At 34.0% G+C, this 22680-nt stretch overlaps 2 protein-coding genes and 1 long non-coding RNA gene across 5 annotated transcripts; all 3 read right to left on the minus strand.

The window, feature by feature from the left end:
* Positions 1-2579: 2579 nt before the first annotated feature.
* LOC130967595 (translocase of chloroplast 159, chloroplastic-like) lies at positions 2580-6649 on the minus strand. The gene has a single exon (XM_057892526.1). The coding sequence runs from the start codon at positions 6520-6522 to the stop codon at positions 2848-2850; it is 3675 nt and encodes a 1224-aa protein (XP_057748509.1). The 5' UTR covers positions 6523-6649; the 3' UTR covers positions 2580-2847.
* Positions 6650-9761: 3112 nt separating this feature from the next.
* Positions 9762-14048, minus strand: LOC130967499 (nuclear transcription factor Y subunit A-7-like). 3 transcript variants are annotated; one of them, XM_057892385.1, is made up of 6 exons: positions 13872-14047; positions 12976-13032; positions 11976-12112; positions 10980-11081; positions 10707-10859; positions 9763-10512 (listed from the first exon to the last, which is right to left on the minus strand). In XM_057892385.1, exons 2-6 carry the CDS (start codon positions 12998-13000, stop codon positions 10327-10329), a joined length of 603 nt encoding a protein of 200 aa, XP_057748368.1. In that variant the 5' UTR covers positions 13001-13032; positions 13872-14047; the 3' UTR covers positions 9763-10326. The 3 variants fall into 3 exon arrangements, with proteins under 3 accessions (XP_057748369.1, XP_057748368.1, XP_057748367.1); XM_057892384.1 differs by having other exon boundaries at positions 9764-10512; positions 10707-10871; positions 13872-14044; XM_057892386.1 differs by lacking the exon at positions 10980-11081 and having other exon boundaries at positions 9762-10512; positions 10707-10871; positions 13872-14048.
* Positions 14049-18626: 4578 nt separating this feature from the next.
* On the minus strand, positions 18627-20029 carry LOC130970342 (uncharacterized). The gene is made up of 3 exons (XR_009082041.1): positions 19587-20029; positions 19085-19143; positions 18627-19002 (listed from the first exon to the last, which is right to left on the minus strand). It is a non-coding gene; the product is annotated as an uncharacterized LOC130970342 (long non-coding RNA).
* Between the last annotated feature and the right edge of the window lie 2651 nt (positions 20030-22680).

Genomic DNA, 22680 nt, shown 5'->3' on the forward strand with positions numbered 1-22680 from the left:
TTCTTCTTAGGTTGTAGAGATGTTTGTTTGATGAGATGTGCAAAAAATAGTTGGTCTCCAATGGTGTTATTTCTACTATTTTGATTGATGGGGCAATGTAAATATGGAAAATTGATTTGACCTTGAATAATTTTCAGGTAATAATTAATCAGCACGTTAAGTCAGAATTGATCACGTACAATGCGCTGATCAATGGCCTTTATAAGATCTGTAATTTGAAGGAAGCTTGTGAATGAGATGAGTGAGACAGGTTTAAAGCCTGATAAGATTTTGTTCACAATACTAATAGATGAATGTTGCAAGGATGGAGACATGAAATCTATATTGGAGATCAAGAAGAGAATGATAGATTGAAGGGGATTGAATTTGATGAAGTAGCTTTTACTGCGCTCATATAAGAAATTTGTAGAGAAAAAAAAAAGAAAGAGAAGAAAGAGCATGGAACTAAGGTTGCCAACAATCAAGGCTAGCAACCAATGAAGCAGATACAATATGTTATTGTTGAAAATTATGATAACATGTCCTTCTTTATAATTATTGTGAATTTATGTGTTTGTATTTATATTTAGTTAGGGATTTAAGTATCTTATTAAAAAAAAAATTTCGGGAGTTTACTTGTCCTACTTTATTGCATCGTATTGCTAACACGATAGGAGGCGTTTTGTCTTTTGGAATGGTTCCTAACACATAAACAGTTAACATTACATGTAAATAAGATTTGTTAACTCTGAACAAAAAGTTTAACAAAAGAGTCAAAAAGTCTAACGGAATTAGTGGTTAAGGGCTGTATTATCATTTTTCAATCGATCAGAGACAGATTGTTATTTTTTGCAATGGTTAGAGGTTGTAGTGGAGTTTTACTTTGAATTTATTAAAACGTTTGTGAAATTATATTTTTTTTCGATGTTTAAAGAAAAAAATTAACACTAGTGGACTTAATCATTAGGCAGAACAGGCTTGAGGTTCAGGATTGTCGCACTACGCGTGGTGGGATGGGCTGGACCGCCTACTCTCCCTATTGGTAGAGTTTCTTCCGAACAAAAATGACAGGAAATGTCACATATTTGTGGAAATGCAATTTAGCCAGCGATCCACGTTATATGAAAAAAAATTGAAAATTGAGTAGAGACTAATATGTTTGAAATTACAAAAATGTCCTTATTAATTAAACAGAGCTAAACCCACTGTCGCCATTCTTGCACTTGGAGTCGAATACATTACGCCTCTGTTCCCTGTGCTCGCCAATGGTCTTCCGTGCCGTCTCTGTTCTCTATGCTCACCGCGTTGCCTGCCAAGATTATTTTTTTGATGAGATTGTTTTTGTTATTGGTATTATTGTTATTGTTAAATCTGATTGATGAGATTGTTATTGTTGTTTGTCAGTATTGTTGTTGTTGGTGGTGAAGATGCAGTGGTGGAATGAGAGGTGGGATGGGGTTGGGTGGTGAAGTGAGAGGTGGGGGTGAAAAATAGATTTGGAATATAAAATTTTGAATGAGGCCTTTTGAGGGAGAAAAAAGTTATTAAAGTTTCAATTTTTATCTCTAAAATTTTAATTTTCTGTGTCCCTAATTTTTTAAAATATTAAAATTTTGGGGATAGAGTGAAATTTTAGTTTCAGCCTCATTTCTAGTCTCCACTACCAAACATTACCAATACTGGATTTCAGACTCTCAATCCTAGTCTCCACTATTAAACACTACTTTAGTGATTATCTATTTCATCGTTTTTGGTTAAATGAGCTTTTATTGTTCTAGGGGAGTTAGCTTATCTTTTGAGAAATGTTTGGACTACTATTTTTAATCAATATGCCAATATTTTGTTTGAAGTAAACTACTAAAATAGTATTTAAAAGTTTGCATGGCTAACAAAATGAACCCAAAAGATGTTAAGAACAAATAAGCCCAAAACATTTAAAAGCACGACATAAAAAATTAGATATTAAATATACATTCTAAAAAATAATTTTAGATATCAAGTTTTAATACAAACTTTTACAACCATAACTAGAAAAATAAAATTTTTTTATTCTTAAAATTTGGTAATTTTTTTGTCTAAGTAAAATTTTTTAAATTTTTTTTATTTCATTCAAATATTGCCATTAAATTTAGATCTAATGAATTTACTAAATATAAAAAACTGTTACTTATAAAAAATGATATTTATTAGTTTTTTTGTGATATTTTTAAATTATTCAAGGACTAATTTGTTGATAACATATTTTAAGAATATTTTTATCGACGGTCAAATCTTTCGAGGACGGTCAAATCTTTCGAGTACAGAATTGATAGTTAACCTATTTGCTCATCTAAAATATAAGCACTACTAGCACTGATGTGAGGTCATCAACACATGACCCCCTAAAGAATAAAGAGTGCGATGGCATTGTAGCAACAAGCTAGAACAAAGTACTAAGACAAGATCAAGGATTGTTTCCCCAATTCTTAATCTAATCACACTTGTATCGTTATCAACCCTATTTGTGTTATTTCTCAGCTAAGTAGTCCAAGATAAAACCTCAAACAGGTATTAATATTGGATGATCAATAAACAAGAAATCCAGTAGCAAAGAAGTAGAATATCAGCAATAACAGCATAATCTGGCATTAACATTATTCAAATAAATAGGAGGTAACGAAAAACAACTACGAATAAATTCCCTGTAGGTTTCATCTCAATTTCAGTACAATTTTCAGCCACATAAAATGCACTTCAATATAGCAGCAGATCTAATAGTCTAGACAAAACTAAGAAACTCATTATTTAAGAAAAGCGTGAAAAGAAGCAACATAAGACGATTAACTGATAATCTAATTGCTTAACCAGTAACATAACCAAAAGAAAGATTCAATAGATGGAGTAATTCTCACTTGCCCCGGGCCAGAAGTTCTTATAGACAGCCTTCGCAATGGGAAGAATGGCGACAAGTGCAATCTGGAGCTGGTCTGAGCTACTTGTTCTCACAGTGATCTGTCCACTGAGCTTGTTGTTCAATCCAGCACGAACGGCCATCTTATAACTTCGTCCAAGTGAAAATTGGGACTGAAAATTGGCTCCCAAAGCCAAGTCTCCTCTCCACTTCACCAAAGAAAGGCTCAGTGATGACTGATCCTGGCCAACTGGAAAATCTGCCTCTCTAAGCCGCACTTCGACATTAGCACCATAAGCAGCATCACCTTGACAACGCACGGTCCCTGTGCTTCCCACCAATACTAAGCGTTTTCCGAGAGCTATTTGATCCTCAACTTTCACCCCAGTGGAAACGTTCTCACCCAAAAATGTCATAGAAAACCCAGCAGCAGTTTTATTTCTTTTGAAATTTTTGAATTTTGTCTCTCCTCTAACAATGTAAGCCAGCTGCTTTCCAATGTTTTGAATGTCAAACCCTGCCATGGTTGATCCATTTTCTCCATGTTTCGCAGCAACTGATGAATCCAAGTGTATGCTGAAGTCTTTCTTGTCCTTTGTTATCTGAACAGTGACAGCAGTAGGGAATTTATTGATGATGGCTAGACTCTGCTCAAGGTTTACACCATCATAACCACAATCATGGTCCCAACTGTGAGTATCTAACACTGGCCTTGTCAGGAGCTGAGAAGTTGGCTCTAGGAATCGATATCTATAGGCTGGGTTATCACTGTCAAAGGACGGTGGAAGGACCATATCAGGCAATGGAACTGGCACAGCAGCTGGAGCTCCATTCTCCTGATCATCTTCGTCCCCGTAACCATAATCATTTACAGGGGGAGATTTGCCTTTTTTCTTTATCTCTCTCATCCTCCTCAACTCGTCTCTCCATTGCTTCCTCTGTAAAATCTTCACTCGATAATCATACTCATCAAAATATGCTTTTTTCTGCTCTCTGTTAAGCTTAGCAATCTGAGATTTCCTCAGGGGTTTAAATGGTGGGAGTTGGTCATATTCATCTTCATCTTCATCTAGATCTGAATCAGATAAGTCAGCCATTTCAATATCAGAATCAGCATTGTCAGCTCCACCTTGATCAGCAGGGAGCTTTGGGTGGGAACGTGATTGCAACAACCAAGATAACAGGTACGGAAGTGGCGGGGCACGAGTGCGGAAACCAAACAGTCTGCGGTGGTCAAATGATTCTTGAGTTTTTGAAAGGTTACCAGCTTCAGAGAGAGTCTTCATTGAATAGCATAGAAGCAACAACATTGGTCTCCAAGTTTGACCATTAGGAAGCACTTTCTGGCCATCTCTATTTTTCCGACAAGAAGGATGGTTTTCAACAAGAGAGACTGGATTCATCAAACTAGGATTCATAAGTCGCAGGTCACCAACAGCTTGTCCAATAGTCTGTTGAACAATGTGAGATCTTTGAGCAACAAATACTTCATAACTCAATGGGGCACCAGAGGGCCCATCTGGGGGAGCAGAGGCAGCATGGGTCAGAGTGACTATAACATTTCGCCAGATGGATGGACCAAGGGCAGCGGTAATTGATCTTAACAATGGCAAATCATTCAGATCCCTAGTTTGTAGGTCCAGTCGATCCACATAGAGGACAATATCAGGGGGAGATTTTTTAGTCACCTTCTTCACAGTAGCTAAGACTTTTCTATTGAATCCTTGTTCCAAAGCCGATGACCTCAGACCTGGTGTGTCAAATACCCTTATCTTCACTCCATCAACCATCCCAACGATTTCCGTCACAGCAGTTGTAGCAGGACCATAAGCACTGAAGCTGGTCTTCGTTTCACCAAAAATAGAATTGATTGTAGCACTCTTGCCAACACCTGCTTTCCCAAGAACCAGTATATTTATAGAATAATTCAAATCATCTCTTCCCTCAGCTTCAAGCTTGGAAGCAGTCTCCTTTGCAGCATCTAGGCTAAATATTTGGCCAGTATGCCTCCCTGCAACAAGTGTCAACCGGTATAGCACCTGTGCCACTATTGATTCCTCTGTGGTGAACCCCATTCTCTGAACCAGTCTAAGGTACTTAATCCTGATTTGTTGTAATTTCTCCAGTTTCTTTTTCTCTTCTTTACTCAAATTATCATCAGATTCCGTACTGGCTCTATTCATGGAAGGAGTAAATATATTAGGACGATTTGGTCGCATAGCAGGCTTACCAGACTGAAGTGACGAACCCAGGCCAGCCGGGCGATCGACAGAGAAAAGCCTCGACCCGTCCTGAGAGGTTATTGTGATGCTACCACCATCTTGTCCCCCACCGGATGCTGCTTTCAGAAGAGCTGCCAAGGTAGCAGTATCAAACAGCTCCTTCCCATCTCCTTCATCATCAGTTTCCGCCTCTTCTTCGTCCGAGTCAGTGACAATCTGGCCATCAATTCTTTCATCATGTGAAATCTCTCCAGCACCTGCTTGTTGCTCCAAATCCTCCAGCTCCTTCTTGGAGGCATCATCAGAGCCGCCAAAAAATATTCCTTCTTCACCCTTCTCATCAGACACCGAAACATCTATCTCTCTATCCCCAATGTTCCCCTCAATGGCACAAGCCTCTGCATCAATGCCATCTTGCACAGCCTCAAGATTGCGAGTTGCAACTTCCGAGTGTTCCCCATTCAGAATAACACTGTCAACATTCTGGGCAGACTCAGCATCATCTCCACCTGCAACCTTATCAACAACATTCTCGCCACCCTGCTGAATCGGATCAAAGCCATTATCGAGGCTCACAGGAGCTGGAGGCTCTAGGCCCTTAATCTCAGACTCCTCAACTTGTTCCACATTATCTCCAACAACAGCCACATTAGACCTCAAAAGGTTAACCTGCACAGAGTCAACAAGGGCGTCTCCACCACTAGCAATCTCAACATTACCATCGCCGCCATTTTCACCAGCAAAAGACTTAGACTTACCATCATGTTCAGATTCCACAACCAAAGAATCATCGCCTTTCTGTGCATCAATCAACGACTCATCATTCTTTTCTTCCTCTTCAGTAGCAAGAACAACCCTCTCTCCTTGTTTCTCCTTCTCCTTCAATTCTTGCACCTCTTCAACACCGACATCACCACCAGGAGACTCCATAACCACATCACCGGAACCGCCCTCCTTCACCTCGCCCAATTTCTCACCGCCGCCTGAACCCTCATCAGAAACAACCCCGTTATCGTTATCTTTATCATCATCATCATCATCATCATCATCATGAGCATGAGCATGCTCGTCATCGTCGAGCGTTACCTTGGCAATAGGTCTCTCGCCGTCGGGGGTTGAAAATTGCGAAGAAGGTTCATCGGCATCAGCGAGTTCATCTTCCAATTTCGGGGTTCTGCCATCGGGATAGACCAGAATGGGCCTGGTGGGCTCCGCGTCGAAGTCCTCGGCATCTTCGCCGCTGAGAAAGCCTTCGTCGTCATCTGAGCCCATAGCAGGCCCATTAACGCCGTTTTGGAGCTTGCGGTCGATAGCGGATCTTTCGAGGGAAGAAGAAGAAGAGGGTGGAGGCGGAGAAAGAGAAAGAGAAAGAGAGTCAGAGACAGGGAGAGAGGGAGAAGCTTGGGGAAGAGAAGGGTCAGTGGAGTCCATGGAAGAAGAGAAAGAAGAGATAGGTTTTGTGGAAAGAAAGGGATAAGGTTTTTTGGGTTTGGGAAGTGGGCGAAGAAGAGGAGGAAGGGGTTTTAGAAATTAGAAAATGGAAATAGGCTTTTGATGTTGCTGCTGTTGCTACTAATTATATCATATCTTTTAGGAATCAATTGCCCAATCACAGTGTAGTGAATGAAGATTAGACCCAGATACATTCCGTTTCCCTCTTTCGTACTAAAACCAGCAACCCCTTCAGATTTTTTATTTTTCTTTTCAAGTGATATTTATTGGAAGAATGCTAAAAAATCACAAAAATTTATTATTATTTAGTTATTAATATTTAAAAGTATATAATAAAATATATTATTAAATTATTAAACTAAAATAGTTGAATTGATAATTAAATAATAATTAAAAATAATAAATTTTGATAGTCCTAATATTTCTCTTTTTATAATTTATAAGTTGTATTGTTATTCAGTAATTAAAAACAATAAATTTGATGAGTTTGGTTTTATATTTTCATGCTTAATGTAAGGGATTTTTTCATTTAAAAATATGAAGTTGTTTAGACACACAAATTATATGGTGAGATTTTATGTATATTTAGCGCCTTGCCAAAAAAAAAAAAAAAACCTTTAAGTGTATTAAATAACTTTTTTTTATGTTTAAATATTTTTTTTTGTTCTGAACATGGAAGTGATCTTGAACAATTAATTGAATAAATTTATACTTTCGCCTAAGTTAAAGTTGTAATTTATGCATTCACTTGTTATTATTGGGTAATTAATTGAAAAATTTTATTTTCATCTTACCAACTCGGTTTCTTATTTTCTTTTTTTAAAAATAGCACAAAAAACAATCTATCTGTATATCTAGTTTGCTATGATCTTTGGTTCCAATAGTTTTTTCATCAAGAATTTTTAAAATTATTTTAGTCACTACCAAAACAAATATTTTAATTTTTTTTTATCATATTTAATACTCTCTTTTATATTTTGAGTTTTTTACTTCATTTTTATTATATTTTTTATTTATATGATAAATATTAGCTTTTTCATATTATTTTTCTTTAGTATTTTAATTTCTCATACATGTTATTATTGTTTAGAGTTCTTATTATTCCTTAGTTCATATGAATTTTTTTTATCATTTACTATATTATTTTTTTATTTTTCTTTGAATTTGTTAGTATGATTTTTTATTTATTTTTTATATTTTTTATTTATATAATAAATATTGTTAACTCTTTTTTATATTATTTTTTAGTATTCTGATCTATTAAGAATGTTATTGATTTTTTATCCTATGTTTCTATTTTTTTATTACACTATATTTGTGTTTTGTATAAATCTTTTTTTATTTAGCTTTATTCATATGATTTTTACTTGCCTTTTATTGTATTTTTACTTACCTTATATGTTATTTTTTATTTAATAAGTAAATATTAATGTTTACTATAAAATTGGTTAATAAGATATGTTCAAATATTTAAAATAAAATGATAGAATAATATAAAAATATTATCTAAATTTATGTCTATTTTAACAATTTTTCATTTAAAAATAATTTTAAATAGTACAATTCAAACTATATTTATTTAATATAATTTATATTGATATAAAAATTGTCAAACATAAATTATATTATATAAATTTATTTTTTATTAAAATCAAATTTTAAAAAAAATAAATTTGATGCAAACGGGACCAAACACACTTCCTTCATTTCACGCAAGCATACTGCCTTCAAAATTCAAATGTCCCGATTTTATCCTATTGAAAATTCCTTCTAATAAACCATTATTCGGACAGAATTTGTTTCATTTTGGATATTATAGTAAGGCTTAGTTTAATAAGATTTTTTGAAGTGATGTTTATGCTTTTTAAAAATATAAATATTTTATTTTATGTTTAGTAAATTAAAAGGATCATGTATTTGTATTTATAATGTATTTGGATTTACAATTTTTAAACTGTGCATGCAAGAGAGATTAAGATTGAGAAATTTTTGTAATGTGTTTAGTGCAAAATGTATTAGATTGAATTATATCTCAGTAATATATGAAAATTGTATATCCAAATAATGGTACAGTAGTATAACAGTTACGGAGTAAATGAGTCACTTTTTTTTTTACCTTGAAAGGAAACAAGATAAGTTGGAGAGTCTTAATCCTCTCAATAATCAACGGTTCTTTCTTTCTTTCTTTCCATGTGTGTCCAAACTGCTCCGAGCTCTAAATCTCTAATTCAGTAACCGTACATGTCTGCTAGAAATAAAGCCAACATGGTTTAACTTTATATTACTAGATTATAAGAAACATGAGTACTTTGCTTAAAAAAATTTAGTTTGATTTTGACTGAGATAAATATCTCTTTTTCTAGTTTCTACTAAGTATATATTTTACGAGAATAAAAGTGATTTACAGATGAAAAAGTCCTTCAAAAGTCAATTCTTTATATTTGGCTTGAGGAACTACTTTATTTTAATCAAACTTTAGCTTTAGTAGTTGACAATACTAAAACGTAACTAATAGACCAAAAATATTCAGTTTTTAGCGGCTAGTGTTTTCATTGGAATTGTCACCGGAAAGTGTAGAACCTGCTGCATGTATGTTTGCTAGTGTTAGAGAAAGGATAACGTGGTGGATGGGATTTCTTATGGTAGTTTTGTCATCATATCATGCTCTTGTTTTTTCTTTTTTTTCCCCAGCACTACGTGTTCCCGATTTCTCCCTCTCATTCCTCATCTGAATTGAAAGGTCAATAGTAGCTCCTACTTTCCTCATCCTCTAAATTATCCTAAGCTTTTATCAGAATATCAGAATGTTTGGCAATAAATTAAGTAAATAATACTCATATTTTAGCCGATGTAGCTCTCGAATTTTGTCACTGATAAGTAATCTGTTTACCAAAGACCATAGACCATAACATAGTTCATAAAATGGCCCTTCTGGTTTTTAAAAGTGCACCCAAAATAATTATTATTTGTATTGTACTTGATGAAAATTTTAGCATTATCTTTTTGCTAATTTAATTTATATGCACCATCAACCAAACATTCAATCTGTTTCATTACATCAACTATCTATTATTTAAAAGGTTTTACAAACATCATCTTCCAGGGAGAAAAAAGATGATGATGATTAGTTAGATATCCTTGTACTTTGTCATGCATAATCATTAAACTCTATATGCTTGAAAAGAAAACATAAACCAAAAGGAGAGAAGAAAGTCATTTACAATAATTGCAAGATTGAAGTACCATTCTGCAGTTGTCGACAACATTTTAGCAAATCAGTTTAGGTTCCACCTTAAAATTCCTTTTAACTTGTCCTCCGCTCTGACAAGAATGGATCAAAGGACATACAAGTACAACAATAGTCTGGCTAAATAAACATGATTCAACCAAACTTTCATCATGGCTTAGGATAATCTCTAACCTCTCCAAAATACCAGATACAAAGAAATACTCATCACCATAAAAATATCCCCTACCAACGGCTTAAAAGGCCAATAATATCTGATAAAATCACTTAAATTTACATTTTACCAGGATGAATGTGAAATCCTAAGGTACTACTACACAAAAGATATACCTATAGAGCCAGAATGAAGCAACACAGAGATATCCGCGCTGGTGTTATTTTGATATTGCGATATACAACAGGTCCCCAACTGTCTAAGGTAACGTACCTATAGAGCCAGAATGAAGCAACACAGAGATATCCGCGCTGGTGTTATTTTGATATTGCGATATACAACAGGTCCCCAACTGTCTTAAGGTAACGTCAGTTTCACGGTTTTAGACTGTCCTATCTGATGAAGTGATATCACTTTTATCAGAATTGGGGTTGATATTGCACTGTGATTTGTCAGTTGATGCCGCATCATTATGTCCGTTCTCATTTTCCTTTGCATTTAGAAATCGGCCTCCACATCCTCTTGCTCTTTTCAGCGCATGCAAATGCCGAGATTCATGCAAGTATGGCTGCAAGATTTGTTTGAAGAATGAGTGAGTACCTCCATGGAGGTAGGAATTCCAGCATACATGGAAATATCAGAGTAATTTTTTTTCATGAAGGTACAAAATCAACATTAGCATCAATAAGCTAGAAGACAATGCAATCTCCAAAATTTGTCTTTGCTTTTTCCTCTAATCAACAGATTCAGAGAATGAAATACCTTCCTATTCCTAATAGCTTTACGCTCTGATTCAGCTTTGGCACGGGATTGCCTTCGTCTTAATATACCATGATATTGTTTCGCATTTACAAACACAGGCTCCTCAAAAGCATCACTTGGCAGAGGAACACCAGCTTGCTGAATTCCCATTAACTGAAAATGGACCTGACACAAATTTTGGTAAGTGGATTATCAGGAAAAGACTCTCACATCAAGCACCACATGACTGCAAGAATCAACAATAAATATAAGAGTCTAAGAGAGAGAGAAAACCATCGGTTGTCCACCATAAGGCAGTGGGGCATAAGCTTGTGTATCATAGGGAGTAAAGATGCTTCTATAGTAAGGATCTGGATATGGGTAACCAGGTGGTGCCTTCAGTTAAACCAGAAAGAGAAAAAAAAATCAGTAAAATGCGTGAAAAGTTTTAAATGGGAAAAAATGTCCCCACACACATTTTTTAGGTGGAAGGTTTTTTTGGGTGGGGTGGGGTGGGATCGGGTAGGGGAGATGATAATTCAATTGCCTGAATAACCAAGGCATATTTGCTACTTCAAAAGTGCAAATTACGTGATTCTGAACGAGCTTCTTACTTCTTTCATTTCACACCTAAATAACTGATACAATTTCCTGTTTAGGATCATCAACTCCCAGAACCACACACCAAAAACGAAAACATCCTGGTTTCATAAATCAACTCAACTAACCAAACACAACTTCTTAATTACTTATCTACATAGATAAGCTTCAGATCACAATGAAAAGGCTTAAAAAGATATTAAGTACTGACAATAAAAACAGCTGCAAATTATTATAAGGTTGCAATTTTCTGGCACCTAGAAATACTTTCATATTACAATCCTTTAAAGTTAGCTTGTTACAAGACATGCAGAATTTCCCACCTTCAGAAGAAAAAATGAGAGTGAAAAGAGCCAATTTATTTGTGGTTTAGAGGAAGAATAAACCTTGGAGAAAATGTCATCATGACTTGATAACATTCAGAATCAATTTGCTTCAATGACAAAAAAAAAAATTGCCATGTATGTCTATTTGTTATACCTACAAGAGAAGCAAGACTCATTGGATGGTGTCCAATGGCTATGGCCTATGGAAAACAAAATATTCTTTAGGATTTCTCAAATTAATTAAGTAATACGATGCCAAATCAATAAGGACCGAGATTGTCAAATCACTGAAGAAACATATTTTGTCTTTTAAGATATAATAAGAAAGCACATTGCAGACCAGAAAGAAACTTAAAGCTCATACCATAGCCAGAACATCTCCAAGCTGTGCAGGTTTTTCAAACTGAACATTCTGGGAACCCGTGTCTGGATCAGAAGTTCCATTTGCAGAGGAAGACTGCATCTCTGATTCAGACTGTTGCTTCCCATCAGCTTCATTATCTGGATAAACATTTCGATATGATGATAAGATACTACTTTTGTCCTCAGGATACCAGTAAGAACAAGTAACAAATAACGCAAAATCTCAGATAGTATAGAAAAGGAGACTCAATTTAAAATTAACAGAATAACTTAACAATCAACCTAGAAAAAGTAGAAGAAGCTGAGAAACAGACAAGCTTTTCTGTGAAGCATAGTACCAATTAAATTATAGGGAAGTGGAATATGTGTCATTAATTCATTATATGTCCTCAAGCAATAGACAAAAAGAAATAATTTCATTTTTGCTAGAAAACCAAATTTTTTCAGCCAACAATGAACCAACAAAATAATGAATAAGAAAAGATCAAAAGGAGGAAAAGGGAAATTTAAAAGAAAAGAGGAATGTTGGCTAATTGTTGGCTGAAAAGAAAGTTGGTTCCTATTCTTTTACCAGTTACGTTTTATTAACACAAACAATTCTATTGGATGTCCACAAAGAGACAACCCCAAGTGCATACTGATATTTTCATCCCATACCATCTGAAATATGTTATTACCAAACCGCATCCTGTACCTTCGACCATTTCTTGGTATTAAGAAATATAATACTTCGATTATACAAAAAAACAACACTAAAGCAGTCTTTATTGCATTCACAACAGCAGTTACGCATCTTTCCGACCACCAAGTTTACCCATTTCTGTCGAATAGGAAAATTTTCCTCCATCAATTCCATTAGAGCAAGACTCGAGAAATAGCAAGAATTTTTTTTTTCTTTTTTCATTTGTTGTTAACTAAAACTTGGGATAAGAATGCAATCTACTTATTATTATGAATGAAAAAGGAACAATAAAATAACAAAGAATATACATATGTAATACCAGTGATGTCATTAGCAGAGGTCATGATTTCCTAATCACCCTCAAACTTGCCCAAATCTGGAAAAAAGAACAGTCATTGTTAACCAAATTCAGGCTTATTGCAGCTACATCCCATACAAACAAAAACCACAGGTGCTTGAAATAAAATCCTAAACCCTAAACATAAAAATTAAATAAAATCAAAATTAGACATTACAAGTTACCATATATAAGCATCTTGAGAAATTTTCGAAAGGGGGTCAAAGATAGTAAAACATCCAATTTATTGTCATGGATCAATCAATCTCTTGATCAATTTCAAAATCAAAGAGAGTCGAGAAAGCTGATTCCAACATGTTTAATACAAATCCATCCACATTTCGTAAACACATTAAAGAAGAGGAAAATGCTTCAATTCCAGAGTATTTTAGTGGCAGATTCAGCTACATATTAACATCAAGTGGACATTAATTATTGCTAATGATAAGTTTGACCCTAATAATGATGAATCAGGGCACAATTCTAAAACCCCAATTCAAAACAAGAAACAGAGAGAACAGGACAACTGGATACCCTAAGGTTCTGTACACAAGTTGAAACATGAAGAGGTCAGGTCAAACAGAAATTTTAAATTTGCAAGTAAGAGTGTAAGACCGGTAACAAAAATCACAGCTGGTGTCTTACTCCATATCCAGAAGATCATTCATTCAACGATAGCAAGCAAGCAAGAAAGGATAACATAACCAACCAACCAACCAACCAATAATAATCCAATTAGTGCATGAATTTCCCTCTAGTCTACCCGTCCGATTAGCATGCACAAGAAAGTACAAAAAAGAACGAACAGGTAAAGGAAATAACCAAAATTAAAAACATAATAATAAGAAGACAATAAGAGAAATGAGGAGGAACAAAACCTGGAGTGAAGGAGAGTGAATAATTGAAGTTGATTGAGAAAGAGAGAGAAAGGAGGCAGGAATGTAGTTTATGGTGTTGGTGTTGCGGCAGCAGCAGAGAGTATGTGTGCGCTTTCACACAAAAACATACGCACTGCACTTCACTAAACTAAACTGGGCCCCCTACCTATCCACAACAACCACCAATTTCTTCTTCTCCCCTTTCTCCTTTTTCTCCCTTTTTCTTTTCTTTCACAAAATGTGTGGTTGCCAAAAGGTTTGCTGACGTGGCAAAACAGAGATGTCTCCACGTTTCTTCGCTAATGACTCTACTGAATCATTACTAATTAGGTTATGAGGATACTTTAATTAGGTACGCACAACATTTAATTTAAAGGTTAATGTTTAAATTCGTTCTTGAAAGGTGATATGATCTTTATTTTCATTTTTGAATAATTTTTTTAATTAAATTAGTCTCTTAAAGATAAATTATTAGTCAAATTAGTTTTTCCGTCAATTGGATGATGATATGACATGTCACGTGGTAGATTAGTAACACGTGACAGGTTAATGTCACGTGACAGGTTAATGTCACTTGACATATAAAAAAGTTTTTTATTAATCAAAATAGTCCTTGAAAATCCAGACGAAAGTCATTTTCATCCTTCAAATTTTAAAAATTAGTCAAATTAATCCTTATATAATTTTTTTATAATATTAAATTTATAATATTTTTTATATTACTAATTTTAATATTATTTTTTAAATCTTAATAAACAAAATTTTCTTTACATAAAATAATAAAAACAATTAAATTTTTATAAAGTTATTTTGTCATTTGTATTTTAAAATTTTACATTTTCAAATTGTAATTTTTTATGTGAATTTTTTTTATTTAAATGAGTTTATCAAATTATTGTTGATTATATATTTAAAAATTTAATATTTTAAATTTTACTAAATAATATAGTAATTATTTAAAATTTTAAATCTTTTAAATTTTTTAAAATTATAATTTTTATTATTATTTAATTTATATAGTAAAACTCAATAATTGAAAAATTGGTTTATGGAGTCACTTTTTAAATCTTAATATTCTAATATAATTTTTTAAATATTTCATTTAAAACAAAAAAAAATTATTTTAATACGAAGCATATCTATTTATATAATGTACTAGTGCAGAGTAGCTTATGTTATGCATAGGTATAATGTTTCCTATTTCATTTTATCTCATTGATTTGTGAAATTAAAAGAAAAATTATATAATCTATTTCAAACATATGAAACACACAAAAATTTATTATGATGTTTGCACGTATTACGCTTAAGAAGCAATTCATTTATAATAATAATAATAATAATAATAATAATAATAATAATTAACCAACAAATTTTCAATATTTTTAAAGTTTGGAATTGAAACAAAATTTGTGGATCTTCTTGAATTTTGACTCTAAGTATCACTACTATTACCTCTTATATATAAGTAACACCGTAATGGGAAAAAAAAGATGTAATAGAAAAAAAATAATGGTATAACTTTGTTTAGGTTAACATGTATAAATTTTGATTTTGAGCATATAACTTTGTTTAGGTTAATAAATACATCCATTTCAATTTTGAGTATATATATATTCCAGCAAAATGTAGTAATGTAACAAAAAAGGTTTTAGAATAGAAAAGAATAAGAGAGATTTTGAGAAGAATTAAAGGAGAGAGATAATTTTAAGAAGAAAAAATAAAAAAAATTATATAAGGACTAGTTTGACTAATTTTTAAAATTTGAGCGATGAAAATGACTTATGTCTGGACTTTCAATGACTATTTTGACTAATAGAAAATTTTTTTATATGTCAAGTGACACGTGGCATGCCACGTGTCACTGACCTGTCACGTGGCGTGCCACGTGTTACTGACCTGCCACGTGACGTGTCACATCATCATGCCACGTGACACTTAACGTGACACGTCATCATCCAATTGACGGAAGGATTAATTTGACTAACAGTTTATCTTTCAGGGACTAATTTGATTAAAAAAATCATTCGAGAACGTAAATGAAGATCACGTGATCTTTTAGGGACGAATTTGAACATTAACCCTTTAATTTAATTATATACTTTAATTTTGATATAGTGACTGTCATTCAATTATATATGTTGATTAAGATAATTATTCATGCGTTAATTTTTAAAAATTGTTATTTTTATTAATATAATAATATATAATTATATGTATATGTAAAATTTATTTATATTGTTAATATATTAAAATTAATTTTAGAGTGAAATTTTATCTCAATCTCTAACAATTTTATAAAATTCTTTTTCGCCCCTTAACGAAAGTATAATTCTATCGCGACTCCTATTCATTACTTCTGTCAGACATTTTGGCCTTTTTATCAAAGTCTCTGTCAACAAGAGTATAACTCTAACCTGATCCCTAATCATCAGCAACATCTACCACCATTCACCAACATCTACCACCATGCTCTACATTCTCTTTTTTTTTCTCCACCATTTTTAGTCACCATCATCACCAACATCCACCACTATTCTCTATTTTCACTACACCACTCCACTGCTATTATTCTTCTTCGAACCAAAATCACGAACCCATATCTCTCCCCCCTACTTCTCTATTCACTATTGGCAATCCTGCACCGCCACGATTACCCCCTCTCCCTTTTTCTTCTCCTTATCCTCACAATCCCTCTTTGATTAAATTGTCCCTGTCTTTATTTAGTTTCATACTAAATTTCAAGTCTGCATTCCAAGCAAAAAACTTTGTCTCTATTTGATTTTACACCGACGTACCCCATAATTACCAAATCACTCTTTTATATGAAAATCGATACTTTTAAATAAATATCTATACTCATCCATCAAAATCTAGAAAAGAAAAACTCATAAGACCATATCCCAAATCAAATTTAAGTATTTAAACCGATAAAATTATTCAATTAAAAAGAGATGGCAGTGAGTTAGTATAGCGAAAAAGAAGAAGAATATGACAGTGGATTGGTGCAACGAGAACAAAGAATGATAGTAGATGTTGGTGGCCAAAAATGATGTTGAAGAGAAGGAGAGAGGAGAGCTAGCCTGGTGGTATTCTTGTTCGCATAGAGGAAGAGAGGAGAAAAAAAAAGAAGAGAGGGCAATTTGTCCATTAAATTCTTGACTTAACAGTCCACATAGACAAGATCTGTAAACTCTAGACGGAGACATTAATGGAGGGGGACAGAAAGTCTTACGGAGTTAATCGTCAAAGGTCGTGATGGGATTATATTTTCGTTAAGAGGCGAAAAGTAAGGGTGTACATGGCTCAACTCGGCTCAGACCCAAATACTTTAGGAGCTATTTAGTGTGATTTCATTGGGTCTAAGACCAAGTAAATGTCTCAAAAATAGATCCAATCATTATTTAGGGACGGATTCGGGTCAAGACAAACCCGACTTCACTCGGTCCCATATGCACCCTAAGGGACTAAAAAAGGTATATATGATTTAGATTAATTTCAATATTATGTTATATTAATTAAAAGCTTATTGTTTTATTTTTAATCACACTTAGTTGAATTAAAAAATAGATCAAAGAAGTACGAAATTTGAATTTATAGACAAATTCAAGTTCAAATATGAATATCAACTTCTTGATAACAAGTATGTTTTTTTTTATAAATAAATACATCATAATTTTTTGACATAAAATTTATTAATGTCTAAACTTTACTGATTTAGACCCAATTTTAGTGTGACCCAAAAATAATATGATTTCATCAGATTTAGGATCGAGTAAGAATCTAAAAAATAGATCCAATCATTATTTAGGATTGAATCTAGGTCAAAACAAACCCGATCTATGTACATCCTAACGAAAAAGGATTTCATAAAATTGTTAGGGTCAGAGTGAGATTTCACTCTTCATTTTAATTATTATTCTAGACTCGGCAAACCATCATGGGAATCAAAACACCATTGGACCAAACATGCAGGTCAAGGCCCAATGACTAACGAGGAAGTCTTAGGCTATCTTCACTCACCAAATTCCAAAATGGATTGAGATAAGCGGATACGTGTTCAGGAGTCTGCACCTTGTCTCAAAATGATGAAACTGCCCTCCTTAATACATATCATAAGCCCGGTTCAACTTAATGACATTTCAAAATTTAAGATTTCTTGACCAAAAAAAAAATTTAAGATTTGAAATGTTGTTTCCATCTTTAACTAACTCTAACAATCTGAAATCAGCTAAGTTATTCAAGCTTCATTATAAATAGTAGGGGTGTTCGTAGTGCAATTTGGCTTGATTTTTTAGAAAAAAGTCATCCGATCCGATCGTCTAATTAAACTACGGTCCGGTTTGGTTTAGTTTTTTTATTAAAGTCATCCAAACCAAACTAAACCGATTTTTCCAATTAATTACAGAAAAAAAGTCTAAAAATTGCAGGAACTACTAGAGCCAAGACTAAAATATAAAAAAAAATAGTGAAGTGTAAGCAACTAACAAACATTAGTATGTACATTTCCATTCAAACATTCCTAATTTCATGTACTGACTGGAATTGGACAAAATGCAGAAATTTTTACTGTAAATTGTACAACTTTTCACTTTCACCATTAACAACAAAATGTTATGAAGGTTATGACATTCATGACAAATCAATGGAACTTCTTCAGTAAAAATCAAGTTCAATTAATCATGAAAATGAATAAGAGCTGAGGGCTGAGGGTGGAGCAAAATACATTTTAGAAAGGGAAAGATAAGAGCCAGAACCATTCCTCTAAACAGTTTATAAAAAGAGTAGTATAATAATACAGAATCAATATATATAACATCTTAAAAATACGAAAAGAAAAGATGTTAATCCATTAATGACAGCATAAAAATAATAACTAACAAACAACTAAAAGGTGAGAACCAAGTATATTGGTACTGGTACTTGTTTAACCAATAACCAGCAGAAGCAGAAGCAAAAATATCAATAGGTTGAACATAAAAAATCAAGGGAAAAAAAAGATTAACAACATGATAAAGATTGAAACTATAATGAAATAAAAGATCACAGAATCTGCTGCTTGGTAAGTTTTTCACAGTATTGGACCCAAATTCTCGATCCAAGCCAATAAATCTATCCCTTGCCACAATCCCTGCATCAATGAAACAGACTTCCAAAAATCAATAACAAATACTAAAAGCCGCAACCGAGACACGTGTAGAAAGACCAATTACCTTAGATAATTGCACCTTCTGTTCATCAATTATATTGATTCCAAGTTCTCTTCTTATATCTTGCCAAAGACCAATACCAAAAAATGAACAACAAATACTAGGAATCAACAACAATGAACAATGAACAACAATGAACAAATAATTAAAAAAATAGAAGCAAAAACACAACAAAATAAAATTACTAGCATTCAGTAACAATGAACAATGAATAACAATCAGCAACAATGAACAAATAATGAACAACAATCAGCAACAATGAACAAATATGTCTAATTAACAAGAAATTAACAAAATCCTAAACAAGAAATTAACAAATTTGAACCTAGCAACTCAGAAGCACAGAATAAGAGTTATTAACAAGCAAATTAACAAAACTCTAAACAAATCCAGCAACTCAGAATCACAGAAATTATAATTAACAAAATCAAACCCTAACTATTTCATAATTATAAACCCAATATGTCTAATTGCTTCAGATACATAGAAGGAGAGAAAATCAAACCTGAAGTCAAGTGGATGGGAAGGAGGAAGACCATTGGAAGAAGGCCAACCGGTGGCTGCTGTGTTGTGGGTGGCCAGGCCAGAAACGTAGCAATACTGTTATGGGTGGCCACAAACGGTGCTGCAGGTGGCCAGATCGGTCCTGTTGGTGGAGCTGAGATGCCGTTGGATGGTGCTGGCCTGCTGGGTGGTGTAGTGTCTATGACCGCAAGGGAGGTGCTGGCTGGGGCTGGGTGGTGCTGTCCGTAAGGAGGGGCTGGGAAGAAAGGTCCGGTGGCGCTGGGAGGAAGGCTTCGACGGCGCTACGAGGTGGTGGGAGGAAGGAGTTCGCCGCCGGCCCTGGGTTTCTTTGAGTGAGACTGAGAGTGAGTGCAGAGAGCGAAACTGAGAGAGTGAGAGTAGAGAGCGGCTAGGTTTACGTTTGGCGGTGGGGGGTTAGCTTAGGTCACGTTAATTGGGGGTGGGGGGGGGGGGGGGGGGGTTGGTTTTAAGGGTTTTGTATAATACCGGTTCAGTTTGGTTTGGTTAGAGTTTTTATTGTCAGAACTAAAAATCGAACCGAACCGCAATAAAAAGCAAAATATATTTTTTTTTGGTTTTTCGATTTTCGGTTTTCTTAGTTCGGTTGGTCAGTTTAGTTCGGTCCGAATAGGTTTTGAGCACCCCTAATAAATAGGGAACCCAACGGATCCCGTCAAGTACGAAAAACATTAAAGCCTGAACCCTACTTAAAAGATACTATCTAACTTGAGCGTTAGAGTATTTTTATAGGTCATTGATGAGCGGATATTTTATACGCTTTTTGACATCATTTTTATATAATTTTTATTGTGTTTTATTTAGTTTTTATTAAGTTTTTATAGGTTTTAGTGTTGAAATCACATTTTTGGATTCTACTATGAGTTTTTGTATTTTTAGACAATTTTAGGTATTTTCTGGCTGAAATTGGAGAGCTGGAGCAGAAGTCTGATTCAGAGACAGAAAAAGCACTACAGATGCCGTCCGGATATGATCTACCTGCATTCGGAAGAATTTTTCTGGAGCTACAAAAGTCCAAATGGAATTCTCTCAACGGCTATGGAAAGCTGACTTCCAAAGTTTTCCAGAAATATATAATAGTTTATACTTTGCTTTGGATTAGAAGACCCAAAACTGGCGTCCAACACCAGCTTCCTGCCCCCTTCCAGGCGTCCAGCGCCCAAAGAGCAGAGACCAATGTACAAACGCCCATAGAGGACCCCCTAGCTGGCATTCCACGCCCAAGGAGCCTCATAGCATGTGGATCTCATCAAAGTTCAGCCCAAACACTCACCATGTGGGCCCCAGAAGTGAATTTTAGCACTAAATAGACTATTTTACCCTTACTAGTCATCTGTTTAGTATTTAAAGTGTATTTTACAGACCTCTTAGGGAGGAACGCACACTATTCAACATTCTTTTGTTTTACCCTGTATTTTACTTTCAGTATGAGTTTCTAAACCTCCTAGGTTGAGGGGAGGAGCCCTGCTGAGTCCTATGAATTAATAAAAATATTACTGTTTCTTCTTCGATCCGTGTTTGATCTATCTCTAAGATGTATATCCGATCTTCATCGTCATGAATAGGATGATCCAACAGATTAGCTCTGTTCATCATATTAAGACAAACGTGCCTGACAAACACCTGCGTCTACTTGTGTTCGTGTGAATATTTGGAAGGAAAGCACGAGCCAACAGCTATGTTTATACATCTTTCAGACGGTTATTCCACGACTTTATTAGGTACTTCTCGAGATACTAGTTTAGTCAATTTTTGGGGAGATTAGGGTCTCCGTGGTATAGGCTAAAATCCATAGAAGCAGCATTCTCTGATCCGGAAGATTCGACCTTATCTGTGGCGTTTTGAGTAGGATCGCCAAGAGAATGGACTGCTAGAACTTCACCCTCCTTCAGATTGCATGACCACGAGCAATGGCGTTTGATTTGTAGTAGAGGAGATCAATGACCACGGGCAATGGCTTTGATCATATACAGCCTGCCATAGAAGAAGATCATTCACAAGCAAAGAAGACAATAGTACCAGAGCTAATTCAGAAAGACAAAGCAACTCCAATCCTTAATCCTATTCCTATCAGTATTTTCTACCTCTTTTTCTTTATTCTGTATTAAATAGTTTGTCTTGATGAATGAAAACCAACTACCTTCTGAATTCGCCTGACTAAGACCTACAAGATAACTATAGCTTGCTTCAAACCACAATCCTCGTGGGATCGACCCTGACTCGCTCAGGTATTACTTAGACGACCCAGTGCACTTGCTGGTAGAACAGTACGAAGGTGTGGGGAATCGTGCTACCAAGTTTTTGGTGCCGTTGCCGGAGATTGTTGAGTTTGGACAAACTGAAGGATTGTCTTACTCCCTAGATCAGGTAATTTATATTTTTTGTTATTTTTGTTTGAGTCTTTTAATTTTTGTTTTCTTCTTCAAAATTTTCGAAAAAAAATTTAAAAACATTTTCAAAAATATTTTTCTTTTCTTTGTTCAATTTATATTCTTGTTGAGTCTTTGATTTTTGCAAGAGTATGACTTTGATTTGAGTCTTTTATTTTAATTTTCTTCTTCTTTAAATTTTCGAAAAATTTAAAAGCTTTTCAAAAATAATTTTTATTTTTTTTGTTTAATCTTTATTCTTAGTTTGAGTCTTTTGATTTTGTTCTTGGTAACATTTTGCTTCTTTGAGTTTCAGTATTTATTAATTACAGCAATTTTTAATTTTTTGGTATCTTCCTTTCTAAAAATTTTCAAAAATAATTTTTCTTTGGTTTAATCTTGTGTCAAGTCTTTAAGTTTGGTGTCTTCTTGTTAATTTTCTTTTGTTTTTTGAAAATTTTGTTTTGATTTTCTAAAAATTTTAGGTTTGGTGTTCTTTTTATGTTCTTGTGTTCTTTGAGTCTTTGAATTTTTGTTCTTTGTGTTCTTGTTAGTATTGAAAGTGTTCTTGAGTCTTCTTTATGTTTGATCTTAATATTTTTAAGTTGGTGTCCCCTTGTGTTTCCCTCCAAAATTTTCGAAAATAAGGTGCATTAGATCTAAATATTTTTAAGTTGGTGTCCCCTT

Source organism: Arachis stenosperma, chromosome 3, assembly GCF_014773155.1.
Source record: "Arachis stenosperma cultivar V10309 chromosome 3, arast.V10309.gnm1.PFL2, whole genome shotgun sequence".
Taxonomy (NCBI): Eukaryota; Viridiplantae; Streptophyta; class Magnoliopsida; order Fabales; family Fabaceae; genus Arachis; species Arachis stenosperma.

Bases quoted from the DNA above. Each gene is read 5' to 3' on its own strand.
- LOC130967595 (XM_057892526.1), bottom strand. From the start codon at position 6,522: ATGGACTCCACTGACCCTTCTCTTCCCCAAGCTTCTCCCTCTCTCCCT.
- LOC130967499 (XM_057892384.1), bottom strand. From the start codon at position 13,000: ATGACCTCTGCTAATGACATCACTG. The intron at 12,113-12,975 runs GTATTACATATG...ATGTTTATCCAG, and splicing joins CTCTGCTAATGACATCACTG to ATAATGAAGCTGATGGGAAG. The intron at 10,872-10,979 runs GTTTTCTCTCTC...AATTTGTGTCAG, and splicing joins CTTATGGTGGACAACCGATG to GTCCATTTTCAGTTAATGGG.